General features: G+C 46.8%; 1 protein-coding gene across 3 annotated transcripts in view; it reads right to left on the bottom strand.

The window, feature by feature from the left end:
• Positions 1-1,993: 1,993 nt before the first annotated feature.
• The window catches only part of SS18 (SS18 subunit of BAF chromatin remodeling complex), a 59,385-nt gene continuing 46,596 nt past the window's right edge, over positions 1,994-14,782 (bottom strand). For all 3 annotated transcript variants that reach the window (XM_029068768.2, XM_029068770.2, XM_029068769.2), the window contains 3 exons: positions 13,868-13,990; positions 8,006-8,139; positions 1,994-3,769 (listed from right to left, as the gene is read on the bottom strand). In XM_029068768.2, coding sequence (XP_028924601.1) covers positions 3,743-3,769; positions 8,006-8,139; positions 13,868-13,990 — 284 coding nt within the window. In that variant the 3' untranslated portion in view covers positions 1,994-3,742. The remainder of the gene's footprint in view (positions 3,770-8,005; positions 8,140-13,867; positions 13,991-14,782) is intronic.

The raw sequence follows: 14,782 nt of genomic DNA, 5'->3' as shown, positions 1-14,782 counted from the left end.
GGTTGAGGGGAGCACAGGAGGGACTGATCAGAGGCAGGGGTCACTGGCAGACCACCACATGATCTCCTGGTGTCCCTTGGCACTGTGGACTAGGGGTAGAGGTGGGGCACTTGCAACCCACGGCTGGAAACGGCGACTAGTTTCTTCTGGAGACCCCTAGGAATCGATTTCACCTTTTTGTGCCTTCTGGGTGAGGAACCGGCTGCGGTTTTAAAGGCTTTGGGCCGAGTACCAGGGAACAGGGGAGAATAAAACAGTATGTTTGCAAACCTCTAAACGTCTCCTCCGGCTCTAGATTCACCGAGAAGAGAAAAGAAGGGACTCGGTGAACTCTGATTTAGCACAACATGAAAACAAACCGATCTCACCCACCACTCAACTTGCCTCGGCAGCTTGTCTTTTTCTTTAACGCCCCCTTCGGTGCCAACCCGCTGCCAAAGCAGGGCCAAAAAAGACAAGCTCTTTGATGTGAAGGAGAATTTGATTTCAGGCTGGGTAAAATTAATTTTAAGGCAACATAAAAATGTCCCCAATAACAAAAAAGCACACACGCACACAGGTGACACACGCACTCTAGCTTTTATAACCGAATCTACCAACAGCCAAGTCAAGCAGCTGACATCTAAAAAAAAAAATTTTTTTCAAAAACTACAGCCACTTAGGACGTTTACAAGGCTCAGATTTATGAGACAAAATCAAAGAGATTTATGTTCACTGTCGAGACGCTTCATTTCTTAGGTTTGAGGCACATCCATTTAGAACGGGTAAAAGGAATATCCATTTGGGCTGCTTTGGAGAAAATAGTGTTCTTTATTAGTAGAGCATTGGAAAAGAAACACAAAAACTCCTAGGATTCAATAATGGATACGTTAGGCCATTGGAAGTCTCTCCCTGGTTTTCTTCTCTATGAAAAAAAAACAAGTTTGGGTCATTCCTCTTTCGAAAAGTAGCCATATTCCAGAACCCCCGGATGCAACCATCTCATCCATCTATCTACATGCTTTGGCAGAAAAATTCCACTTACGCTTTCCCCCGACTTATTTCCATTAGGTGGCCAGACTGAGATGGTCTCCACCAGGTTTTGAAGAAAATCCAACCATCAGGGTAAGGATAATCATTTTAGCTGCTGTTGCTGAGCAGTAACTAATTCAATTCTCAATTACAAAGACAGGGGCACTTCATTTTTTAAGTGTTGATCAATCACCAATTTGCATCCTCCCTCAGACAGTCTTGCTCTTCCTCCTGCCTTGGTGTACGGATTTATTAAGGAATGGAATGATATTTGTCCTTTATCGTGAAACCTATTAGGATAAAATGAAATTTTCATTTTCAGCATCTCTAATCTAGATGGGAATACCAACTTCGGTGGGAAGCTACCGCTTAAGTTATTCTTCTAACTAGGTATCAGAGGAATAAGGTAATTTTTGTCACCACCAATTAAAAACTTTTACGAAATAGGACCGTTATAAAACAATTAAACCTTGCAAATGCACTAGTCTCCAGGAAGGAAGTCCTGGAGGAAATTCTGCTTATTAAAATTGCAATTTTAGTTTCCATTAAAAGGAGAATAAGACAACAGAAGATGGGTTGGCAAGACAAATTATTTCTTAATGTCAGTTGAGCTTATTTCAAATGAGATAACATATCTGCACCAGGTTGGGTTCAGATTTTTTTTGTCTCCTCAACTCATTTATCTAATTCAGTCATCTTGATTATAGCCTCATGGACTTCATTTTCAGAGGAGGAATTCTGTAACAAACAGCCTACACAACATGCTGATTACTGAACAGTTAATTCTAATTAACTTGGGCATGGCAAGAGAATTTTGATAAAGTCCTAGAATACAAATACGGTTTGCCTAGACTGGACTGACTTTATTGAAGGGGGAAAAAAAAAAGAAAGAAAGAAAGGAAGAAAAAAAAAACCCTCAGCCAAATCTCCAGATGGGACAGGAGAGCGAGAGAGATCTAATTTAAAGAAACAAATGAGAAAATTAAAATCACAAATAATTTATTCTTCCGTTAGAGTTGATACAGTTTTAAATAGCAATGAAGTACACAGTGGTGGGAAACTGGCACGGAACCTACTAGCATTTCAATCACGCTAATGTGATGTTCCCTGCTTTATCTGTTCACTCCTTGATGTGCATTTTCGACTGACCAACTTTACTCAAAAGAAAACTGTTCTCCCCTTAAAAAACAATGGGCGAATTGACACAGCTCCTCCGAAGTGTAGCCTGAACCGGTCCGGATGCTGTACACTCGACATCTGTTTCTTTCCTGTTAGAAGGGCAAAGGCCTCACTGGACGCTGAAGAATCGATCCCGCTCCCGAGGCAGAAGCCACTGTGCCCGGCCGGTTTATCGGCGGGCTGGTTTGGGTTTCTCCCTCCATCCTCCCGTACCGATTGCCGTCGAGGACATCCGCATGCCCATAGACCTACCCCCGGACCGCGTCTGGCTGCCAACCTGTGACTCGGGTCGCCTCACGTGGTAGCTGTCCCCGTGAACCGGGATGGAGGTCAGCGGCCGTCGGCAACCCCACCCCCCTCCGCGTGAACGGGGTTCACCGCCTAAGCCCGGACTGGACCTAAGCGCTCGATGTCTTATCATCCGTCACGGAACCGGTGGGAAAACAGACTGGGTAGGAAAGAAGAAAAAAAAAAATCCCCCCCTAAAGAAATCACTCCCAGGTAAGAAAGTTGAGATACAGGTTCACAAAGTCTATGCTATTTAGTTAGGCCCCGATTCTCCGGCCAATAACGGCCAAGATAGCTTTCTCTCGTCCGGAAGGTGTTTACTCGAGTCCCCGCTTACTCCAACGGGGCGAAAAGAAGACCTCCGGTTTGGGTTACCGCCACTGGGAGGGACAGGGCCAGTTCCGCGGAGGGCAAGTTGCGAGGACGCTGTCGTAGCTCTCGCCCGGAGGCGGTTCTTGGGATCGCCCTTTCTAAACTTTATTATAAACCCTTTGTACAAAAATGCTCTTCTCCAAAAAACTGGAAAGCTTTTAAAAAAAAAAAAAGTATTCTTACGTTCAAGACGGCACCCGCCCCGCATCGATCGATCAGACAGGGATGGAGGAGTCGGCATTTCCAGCCCGAGGACCTACAGGTGGGCCTGTGGTCTGCTTCTTTCACGCCTCTCTCCTTATGGGGCAACCCCGGACCCCCATTTACCACCCCCTGATCCGCGTCGATGGAAGGAGACTCCACCTGCCCGGTGAATAGTGCGTTGCCTTGCATATTCCCTGCCTGAACTAAACACAATATACAAAATATTGCTGCTGTAAAAAGTGTGCATTTCCCCTTGCCCCTTACAAAAGAATCTGTGGAAAAATATGAAATTCCCATAACCTTCATAAACATACAAAGCTGTTCACACCTTTCAGCCTGCAACCGTCCATTTGAGACACAGTCCTGAAATCATTGCAAATGGGTTGTTCTGCGACGGTATTTTCTGTCCAAGGTTGCCATCTAGAGTAGAGTAGTGAAACCGGAATATTCTGGAGAGGCGGCCTTTTAGAACCAGCTCATCGAAGCTGCTTACTGCAAAACAGCCGTTTATTCACAAGCTTTTTTTTTTTTTCCTTTTCTTGTGTTTTTTTTTTTTTTGGTGGTGTTGTCTGACTTCCCAAAGACCAGATGGAATGGAAGGCTTTCTTCACAGGGAGGTGTCCACAGTGCTGAGGTGACAATATGGCTGCTGCTGATAGATTCTGGCTACTGGAATGTAAGTTCTTTTTCACTGCTGGTAATTTCCATACTGACCCTAAAAAATACCAAAACATCAAAACACAATCGGATCATCGTTTGAAGGTGGGAAGGGTTCATTCATTCATCCAATAGTATTTATTGAGCGCTTACTATGTGCAGAGCACTGTACTAAGCGCTTGGAATATACAATTCGGCAACAGATAGAGACAATCCCTGCCCAATGACGGGCTCACGAGGGTTCAAAACAGCAGATCGCCCCTACTGACTTCTTTCACGAAAAACGATCCATCAAGTTATAGGGGGGACATCGCTCCCAGAATTTACTCCAGCAGTCCCTTCAATTGTCAGTGTGTCACAACTGATCACGAAAACCTGACGCTCCATTTTTGAAAATATTTTTTTCAGAGCTCTTATCTGTGGCTTACGAAGTTAGGGGAAAGACCGGAGATTTTACAACAGAAAGAAAACACTGTTAAGGTACTCTCAGAACCGCTCATGCTACGTGAGGAAATGGTTTCACGAAGAGTTGGTCGCAGCAGAATTATTCAAAAGAAAAAATGGCCATTTCAAGGTGACATCACAGCCTATCACTGATATCAGCACTTGGCCTGTTGCATTGCCTAGGGTCCCCAATATAAGGAGTGTGAAAGAAGGCACTTACGTGTTAAAAGCAGAGATTCTTTTTAATTACTTTAATGATTTCACATTTTAATTTTGCCATAAAAATGGAGCTAAATTAATTAAAATCAAAGCTCAACGAGTTCTTCAAGTACGTCTACGGGTGTACAGTTGGACGCAGGCCTATATTTCACACAGCCTATCAGACTGAAAATTCAGTTTGGTCTTTTTATTTGGAGCAAGCAACTCAAAAGGCCAAAACACCTAGGCAAACGGACCATTCGGTTCTGTCATTTTGGACTAATACGGATAATCCGAATGGTTAAATAGAATCTAGAAAAAGCATTCTCCTTTTTTGGAAAATTATGGCAAAAATTTTTTTGGGTTTTTTTTTTTTTTTTGGTCTCTAATGGCTATATGTTAAGCGCTTACTATGAGTCAGAAGGATGTGGGTTCTAATCCCGGCTCTGCCACATGTCTGCTGTGTGACCTCGGACAAGTCGCTTTACTTCTCTGGGTCTAGCTGCCTCATCTAAAATGGGGATTAGGAGCATGAGTCTCACGTGGGACAAAGACTGTGTCCAACCTGATTAACCTGTATCTACCCCAGTGCTTAGAACAGTCCTTGGCACACAATAAGTGCTTAACAAGTGCCATTACTATTATAAAGCACTGGGATAGGCACAAGCTAATCGGGTCGGACACCTGCTCTGTCCCACGTGGGATCCGCAGTCTAAGTAGTAGAGAGGATGGGCATCGAAGCCTCATTTTACAGATGAGGAAACTGAGGCCCAGAGACGGGGTAAAAGGGGCACGGTGGGGCGGTGCCGTGAGGGGCAGGAGCCCAGATCTCCGCTGTGTCCACAGGAAGGGACTCGCTGCCTGATGCAGAAAATAAAGAAGGAGGCAGAGGAAATTACTTTCCCTACTACACCTTTGGGAGCTATGCTAGCCTGTCCTTGGGAGGGTTGGACAGGAGAGTCAGGCTGAACGATAGTCACGGCTGCAACGGGACTAACAGCCCAATAATATACAGTGGTGTTCACTGCTAATCATTACAAAATCCCTAACAAGAATTTGGTGGTGGTGGTGGTGGTGGTGGCGGCGGCGGCCAGGGGAGGGAGGTAATTTTATTTCATGTAGTTATAACCACAGATAGCCACGCTAATTATACTGTATACATTTGAAAAATAATGGAGTGGGAATCGTATGCATTTAGTACAGACGCTAACTCAGACCCACGGAGCTAAGGCCTAAAGGAGTTGGACTTACAATCCTAAAATTCCTAGTGGAAGCACCACCTTGGCTCTAGAACTCCATATTTTTAGTTTCCTGATGCTTGTGACCATCACAGATCAATGCTTCTGCTCCAATACCTAAAAGGTATAAAGCTGCACAAAAATTCTTCAAGCTGACAGTCTTAGGACTTAGCCCAAATGCTGTAGAAACAATCAAACAACGGTACTTATTGAGCGCTCACTGTGTACGGAGCACTGTACTAAATGCTTGGGAGAGTACAACGCAATAGCGTTGGTGGACGCGTTCCTCGCCCGCAAGGCGTTTACGGTCTAGAGACGTATGGTCACAATCTTCCCTTGTTATGTGTTACAGTGGAGTATTGGGAATCGCAAGTCATGTTTCTCTTTACTACTTTTGTTCGTGTAAATATATTTCCTTTTCTTCAAACCACTTGGTTTTCCCTAAAAGGTTCTATGTTGGAAGGCATTAGATTGGAAATGATTTGTTCCAAGTTCAAATAATTAAATGGACACAATCAATACTATTTCATTAAAATAGAATTGCAAGTACCCTTTCGTCCAGAAGAAACCACACAATCCCAAGTCTCCCAAAACATGGGAAAATGAGTAGCAGCGTGGCCTAGTGGCAAGAGCCCGGGCCTGGGAGACAGACGACCTGCCTTCTAATCCCGGCTCTGCCCTTGTCTACTGCGTGACATGGGGCGAGTCACTTCACTACTCTGTGCCTCAGTTACCTCATCTGTAAAATGAGGACTGAGCCTGTGAGAACCATGAGGGACATGGACTGGGACAAACTTGATTAGCCTGTATCTGCCCCAGCGCTTAGTACAGTGCCTGGGGAGTATAAAATACCATAAAAAGGCACTTTTGCAAGTCTGGTAAAGTTCTAATTATTCAATATAACTGGGGAGGAATCAAAACCGGTGCCATCAAAAATGGCGCATCCTGACGGTGGGACAAATGGAGGGCTGAAATGGGCAGAGTGACTATGGCTTGCCTGTCATTCCTCCTCCAACTGGTCCTCAGGGTGGACTCAACAGGCAAGCAGCATGGCCTAGTGGATAGAGCCCGGGCCTGGGAGTCAGGAGGACCCGGGTTCTAATCCCTGATCCGCCAGCTCTCTGCTGCGTCTCCCTGGGCAAACCACTACACTTCTCTGGGCCTTTCCATAAAATGGGGGTTAAGACCGTGAGCCTCATATGGGATATGGACTGTGTCCAGCCTGATTTGCTTGTATCCACCCCGGTGCTTAGTACATTGGCTGGCACAGAGTAAGTGTTGAACAAATGCCGAAAAGAAATAAAAATAAATAAAAGTCAGTTGAACATATCTAAGATGACCAACTTATCCCTTACTGGCAATCACTGATTCATTCACTCAATCTCATTTACTGAGCGTTTACTGTGTGCAGAGCACTGAACTGAGTGCTTGGGAAAGTACAATATAACAGACACTTTCCCAGACCGCAACGAGTTTAGAGGGTAGAGGACGTATCTGGATAATTAGGAAAAACCATCCCATAGTGGGAATGCCTTTTTTTTTTTTAACGGCATTTGTTAAGTGCTTACTATGTGCCAAGCAGTGAATTAAGCACTGGGGTACATAAAGGTTAATCAGGTCCAACACAGTTCCCGTCCCACACGGGGCTCACAGGAGGGAGTGGGAACTAATCCGCATTTTCCAGACAAGATAACTGAGGCACAGATGTTAAGTGACTCGCCCGAGGTCACGCACCAGGAAGGGGCAGAACCAGAATTGGAACCCAGGTCCTCTGATTCCTAGGCCCGTGCTCTTTCCACTAGGCCAGACTGCCTTTCTACTAAATTAATGTGAATGGGATCTGTCCAGCACCTTCTAAGTGCCAAGCTTTGAATTAAGCGCTAAGTACCACTAAATGCAGGGAAACTCGGCTATTTTCTATCAGCATTTTAGTTTTTGAATATCGTCTGCACAATCACTCAAGGGCTGATTAAGCAGCGGGAAGATTATTCAAACCCTCTGTTTCCCCTCTTGCGGCTTGTCCTTTTACCATTCCAGCCCTCTCTAGCACCTACCCCGGAGGATGGTTTTTCTGCTTTTTCTAGACTTCGATAAAGGGGCTGGTGGAGAACGGGGCTGAAATTGCATCATTTTGACAAATCCTAAAATGGCAAGATTAAATAGCACGAACCGGAGGGAGGGAAAATGAGCCTGCGCATTCGCTCCTGAGAGCGACTCGATAAATCAATCGATCCATCCGTCAATCGAGGGTTTTGCTTCCGCTCTTAATCTGTGTGAAGCACTGTACTAAGCGCTTTGGAGATTACGGTCGAGTTAGGAGGCACAATTCCCGCTCCGGAGGAGCTGACAGCCTAGCTGTTTCGGAGAAATCAAAGCACGATCGCCCCGAACGCTTCTGCCGGGGACACTTTTACCTGGTCGTATCCGTAAGGCCTCTGCTGGGGAGGCTGCGGGGGTCCGGGCTGGGCGGGCCGGTAGCCCCCGTATTGCTGGCCTTGTCCCTGCGGGTAGTTGGGGTACTGTGGACCTGGGCCACTCTGAGAAGGACCTGCACGAGAATTAGCAGAGAACAAAGGAAATATTACAAAATGCCGTGAACGAGCAAGCACAACTGGCCTCGGACCTGACAGGCGGGTTGAACATCTCCGTTCGTTGTGTTTCCACACCGGATCAGAGGTCTTTAGGCTTTCTCCTTGGAAGTGAACCCCCCAAACAACCTGGGAAGCCCCAGTAGACGCCTCCCTCTGACTGTTCTTGGGAGCGGGCGGCGGGAAGCCCAGGAGAGTTAGGCCTCTGCAGTTGTCTCCAGCTTCCATTCCTCGCCTTGGTATTGGGTTCCTTGTGGAGAATTTCCAGAAAGTTCTACCTTGCTGGGAAGGAGAGACTAACGGACAGCGCTCACAGTACCATTCTCTGTGTATCTGGGGAGGGGAGGTGGCCGAGGATTGGGCTGATGGTCCGGTCGCTGCGGACGGCGGCGAGTGACAACCCGCACCCGTTCTCGTCCCGGGGGGTGGGGCCGCTTCATCACTTCCACACACCCGGTACTGTTCAGACCATAACATCACCCGGTTAGTAATGATTCAGGTACACGTCGAGGGCTTGCTCTGTGCCAGCACCGTACGAAGTGCTGGGGTAGATCCGACATAAGCAAATCAGACCCAAAAGCAGGGTGGCCTAGCAGAGACAGCCCGGGCCTGGGGGTCAGAGGGACCTGGGTTCTAATCCCGGCTCTGCCGACTGTTTGCCGCGTGACCTCGGGAAAGTCACCTCACTTCTCTGGGCCTCGGTTTCTTCGACTATAAAACGGGGAGACCCGCTGACCTTCCTACTTAGACTATGAGCCCCTTGCGGGACAGAGACTGTGTCCAACCTAATTAAATTGTACCTACCCCAGCCCTTAGAACAGTGTTTGACACCTACTAAGCATTTAACAAATACCATAAAGATGTCCCCGCTTGGAAAAGGGAGAACACGAATATTATCCCCATTTTGCAGAGGAGGAACCTGAGGCATGGAGATGTTTAAGTGACTGACTCAGTCACACAACAAAGGGAGTGGTGGAGATGGGATTAGAATCCAGGTCCTCTGATTCCCAGGCTTGTGCTCTACCCACTAGGCCAAATTGCTTCTTTAAAGGGAATCTGAAGCTTCAACTCATTCTTCGAATTTAGATACCAGAGAAAAACTTTACTAGCCTGCTTCATTCAGACCATATTCAACCACGAACTCTTACTCCTACCATTCCAGACAAGCAAAACCTACCTAGAGTAGACCCAAAGTTGTTTTTTTTCTTTTTGGGGGTTTGATTTTTTCTTCAATCTGCAACACGCTTCTCCAGTTTCAGGGGATTAAACAAAAATCAACCCCCCAAATGTTGCTCCTGATCTTTCTAGACACTCAGATTTTCTAGTTTCGTGTTTTTACCTGGTGCATTAATCATGGCATTTTTTAAGCGCTTGAAACGTGTCAAGCACTAAGTGCTGTGGGAGGTTCAATTAATCGTGTGGGACACAATCCCCATCCCGCATGGCGCTCACAGCCTAAGTAGTAATACAGTCATAATAACCATGGTACTTGTTAAGCACTGACTATGTGCCAGGCACTGTACAGAACACCAGAAGGGATGCGAGCAATCGCTTTGGACACAGTCCCTGTCCACGTGGGGCTCACAGTCTCGATCCCCATTCTACTGATGAGGTAACTGAGGCCCAGAGAAGTGAAATGACTTGCCCAAGGTCACACAGCAAACAAGTGGCAGAGCTGAGATTAGAACCCATGACCTCCTGACTCCCAGGCCCATATTCTCTCCACTATGCCATGCTGCTTCTCCACAGTGTATTCTAACTCAACTGCCCAAATATAACGGTCACTGTCCCACCAGTGTATTCTTTCCCAGTGCTCTGCACACAGTAAATGCTTAATAAATCCTATTGTTGCTATGACTATTATTTAACTAGCAAGGCCCTTGCTAAAAAAATCGAACTCCCTTGCTACTACATGTGATGGCAATGGTGAAAAGCAAGAGGCCCAGGTGCAAGAATGGAAACAGACCCATAAACATACAGACGAAACAGGCAACGAATCTGTATGTCCACCTGGACCCCACCTCATCTCTAGATAGGAGAAGCCTAAACAGTTCAGGACAGACAAGAAAGATGGTATTTAAGTGCCTACCACGTGCCACACACTGTACTGAGCGGAAGGAGCACGGGTCTGAAAGTCAGAGGACCTGGGTTTTAATCCCAGCTCCGCCACCTGTCTGCTCGTGACCTTGAGCAAGTCACTTCACTTCTCTGGACCTCCGTCACCTCATCTATAAAATGAGGATAAAATACCTGTTCCCCTTCCTCCTTGGACTGTGAATCCCCTCTGGGAGAGGGACTGTGTCTGGCCTGATAATCTTCTATCTACCTCAGTGCTTGGTACACAGGAAGCGCTTAACACGTGCCGCTATTGAAGTGGGCGGGACGACCGGTACTGAACCTTCCTTCTGCAGATGAAGCAACCGAGGCCCAGAGAAATGAAGTGATTTGATCGAGGTCAAATAGCAGGTAAGCGGTGGAGCCAGGATTAGAACCCAGGACGCTGCTTAGAACTCTGATTCCTTCAGCCAGGGCCCAAGGCCCTCAACAGGCAAATCTTTACTCCCCCTGGACAAGAATGATTTGTCATAAGCATCCGAGAAGGGAACCGCTCAGCTTCTGGCCCTTCGGCCATCCAAGATCTCGTGTGCAAAGTGAGGAATGTCAGCTTTACTAGGATCGTGACTTCCCGTCCTTTAAGAGATCTTTAGGACCGCCGAAGCGCTTTGTACGGTGCTCTGCACACAGTAAGTGCTCAATAAATATGACTGGCTTTAGGACCTAAATATTTCCCATTATATGCTGGTACTCTAGAACTATCGATTGACAGCTGCCTTAGACAGCCGACTGGCGGCAGGCAACAACAAACTGAACCGGACTAGTAGTACTGAAATGTGCAAGAGGCCTCCTCACGTCATCTGAGCTTTAAATTCTATTGGCTAAAGGTTAAAACTTCAACTTTCTCCATGGCCTATTGGAGAGAGCAAAGGATCTGGCTCTAATCCCAGCTCCGTCCTTCTCTGGGAAAGTCACTTCACTTCTCTGGGCCTCAGTTACCTCATCTTTAATGGGGGGATTAAGACTGTGAGTCCCCTGTGGGACAGGGATTGGGTTTAGTACAGTGCCTAGCATATAGTAATCACTTAAACACATAAAGAAAAAGTGTTAGGCCTTTTAGGTCTCGAAGAAAGGCTAGAGAGGCCGCCTCTTAGGTTACCTTACCAGCACGCATAAAAATTTGATACAAATAACACAATTTTATTTTACATCTCTAACTCCCTTAATACCTTTTCTGAATCAATGATTTTCTTTTAATGGTATTAAGCTCTTACTGTGTGCCAGGTACTATACTAAGCACTGGAGGAGATACAACGTTGGACACAGTCCATGTCCCATTTGAAGCTCAAGATCTTAATCCCCGTTTACAGATGAGGTAACTGAGGCCCAGAGATGTGAAGTGACTTGCCCACGGTCAAACGGCAGATAGGCGGTGTGGAGCTCAGGTCCTTTTGGCCCCCAAGGCCCGTGCTCTATCAACTAGACCATGTTGCTTCTCAATTTGATTCAAGTAACCCAATTTTATTTTACCTCCCTCACTATCTTAATACCTTTTCCAAATCAATGACTTTTGCTTCTTTTCTGGGCTTTGGGGTGCTCCATTAATGAAGTTTTCCAGCACACCACACTTCCAGCTTCCCACTTATGTAATGGTGAGATCACAGGCCACTTTTTTCTACATAAACAAGAATTTTAAATGACTACAAACTCTCCGCCTGCTGAGCCTTTGGCCTGTGAATCTTTTTCGAGCCCCCCCACTCATTTGGCAGTTAGGAAGGGAGATGATTTCTGGCAAGTTAGTTAGAACGCCCTCCCCAGCCCCTAAGCCTCCCGGTCCTAGATCTTCTCCCACCCACTACACGACAAGGGGTTTAGAGAGGGAGATAGATGCGCTGCCGCAATCCCTATAGGATCTTGAGGGATTCCAGAACCCCACAGCCCAGGATCGGAAGTTCTGAATATAAATGATCCAGAGTTCCTATTTCCGGGAGATACCTTCGGTCACCAGAAATACAAAAGAGTTGCCATTCAAATGTGTGAGCAGGCAAGGGAGTGTACAGAGACCTAAGAGGCTTCACACCCGCTTAGTGTGGAGCTCAACAGACAGCAACCCACCAGACTCAGGAAAAATATACATGGTTTACACCCACTGTGCAGTCACGCACACACACGCACTCCCCTCCCCAACCCATCCCACAGTCCAACCTTCAACATTCCACCATCTTGAAACCTGGACAGCCCACGTTCTTTGTTTTTCTGAAGGGGAGAGAATAGATGAGTGGGAAGAGGAAATTACTCCCAAGTGCTGAGGAGAAGAAGAGTTGGGAAAGGGAGGGGAAGGGGTCGGGAGGGAAAGAGTAAGCAGCATGGGAAACAGCATGGCCTAGTGGAAAGAGTCCCGGCCTGGGAGCCAGAGAACTCAGGTTCCAATCCCGGCCCCACTGTTTGTTTGACCACGGGTGAGTCACATCCCTTCTCTGTGCCTCGGTTCCCTCATCGGCAAAACGGCGATTCAATACCTTTTCTCCAGGCTGCTTAGGCTGTGAGCCCCATGTGGGATCTGATTACCTTTTAGCTACCCCAGTGTTCAGTACAGTGCTTGCCACACAGTAAGTGCTCAAAAAATACCACTTTGAAGGGGAGGGAGAGAGAGAGAGCACAAAGAAAAGGAGGTGACAAGCAGAGGCAGCTACTAGCTCCGCAGCCCCCTACAAGTAGAGGAAGGTCCAGCAGAAACCTGCCCAGTTAGTCACGGTTTGGACACATCCAGTGTCTCCTTTAGATTTCGGTTGTGGCCCCTTGGGTGTGAAGCCAGCCCACTACGCATTATCTTTTTCGTTATTGTTAAGCCCTTCAATCAATTCAATTGCATTTACTGAGTGCTTATTATATGCAGAGCACTTTATTAAGGCCTTGGGAGAATAAGATAACAGTAAACAAATTCCTTGCTCACAATGAACTTACAGTTTAGAGGGGAGACAATGACCTAAATAAATAAATTACAGTTATGTACTTGTGCCATGGGACTGGGAAGGGAGTTAATAAAGAGATGCAGAAGGGAGTGGGAGAAGAGGAAAGGAGGCCTTAGTCAGGGAAGGCCTCTTGGAGGAGATGGACCTTCAATAAGACTCTGAAGGGGAGAGAGTCATTGTCGGATTTGAGGGAGGGTGTTCCAGACCAGAGTCAGGACGTGGGTGAGGGGTCGGCAGCAAGACGAGATCACGGCAGAGTGCCAAGGTTGGCATTAGAGGAGCAAAGCGTGCGGGCTGGGTTGTAGTAGGAGAGTAATGAGGTGACGTAGGAGGGGGCAAGGTGTTGAGTGCTGTAAAACCAACTGTGAGAAATTTTTGTTTGACGCGGAGGTGGACGGGTAACCACTGGTGTTTCCTGAGGGCTGGGGAAACGTGTCCCGAACGCTTCCAGGAGCTCTGCTAAGCACTGGGGCAGATACAAGGTTGTCAGTTGGACACAGTCCCCGCTCCCAGCGGGGCTTCACCGTCTTAATCCCCACTTTTCAGATGAGGAAACCAGGCCTCAGAGCGGACAACTGGCGGAGCCGGGATCAGAACCCAGGTCTTCTGACTCCCGGGCCCGGAGTCGGGTCACGAGGTTACGCTGCGCTCGGCTCCTTACCGTAGCCCTGCTGCTGGCCGGGGTAGCCCTGCTGAGCGGAATACTGCTGCTGTTGCGGTGGGTAGCCCTGCTGCTGAGGGGGGCCTTGGTACGCATCTTGCTGCTGTCCGTACTGGGAATTTCCTGCAGGGCGATGAAGGGAGGAATGAGAGAAAAAGAGAGAGAGAGAGAGAGAAAAGCCACTGAGAACACTGGTCTGCAACCCACCTTCCCTTCTAAGATGCACAGCCAACGACACGAGAACAAAAATGAAAAGGCGATCTTTCATTTCCAAAAGTTAACCAAACAAAAGGAAACTCAAACCAAACAGAAGGATTTCGGCCAAACACACTGCAGTTTAAAGCCAATTGTGCAAGGTTCAACTGCAGCGTTTTCAGAGTCTCTGCCATACGAGCAATACATTTACTGGAACACCACAGTCAAAGATCGGGACTACGCTAAATAAAATAAAAAAGACAAAATTAAAGACAGCTACGAGAGCACACACTAGCTACACAAGATCAGCAAGCTGTTTCCTAAAGGCGCTATTATTTGTATATGAAATTATATGTATAAACACACACAGAGGAAAAAAAGAAAAACCGAATCAACGGATTTATGTCCAAATGGTAAATTTCCATTAAGGGAGGGCCTGGGGGAGGAATATTTCAAAGTTTTACTATTGTTAGGAAAGACAAATTAGGGTGACACAATTGAGGTACTGGCAAGGAAATTATGTGATAGGTTTTGGGTTCCCTGTAACTTTCAAGCCAGCCAGCAACTGAAAGACCTGCACAGGTGGATTTAAGTTCTCTCGTGCAAGTGTTTTCAATCCTGAGGGGAAAGGATTAGATATATATATAAATACATATATATATATATATGTGTGTGTGTGCATATATATGTGGGTATATGTATGTGTATGAAGGTATATAT

Source organism: Ornithorhynchus anatinus, chromosome 7, assembly GCF_004115215.2.
Source record: "Ornithorhynchus anatinus isolate Pmale09 chromosome 7, mOrnAna1.pri.v4, whole genome shotgun sequence".
Taxonomy (NCBI): Eukaryota; Metazoa; Chordata; class Mammalia; order Monotremata; family Ornithorhynchidae; genus Ornithorhynchus; species Ornithorhynchus anatinus.
Note: the sequence above shows the minus strand (reverse complement) of the source record. Positions and strands in the feature narration are given on the sequence as shown.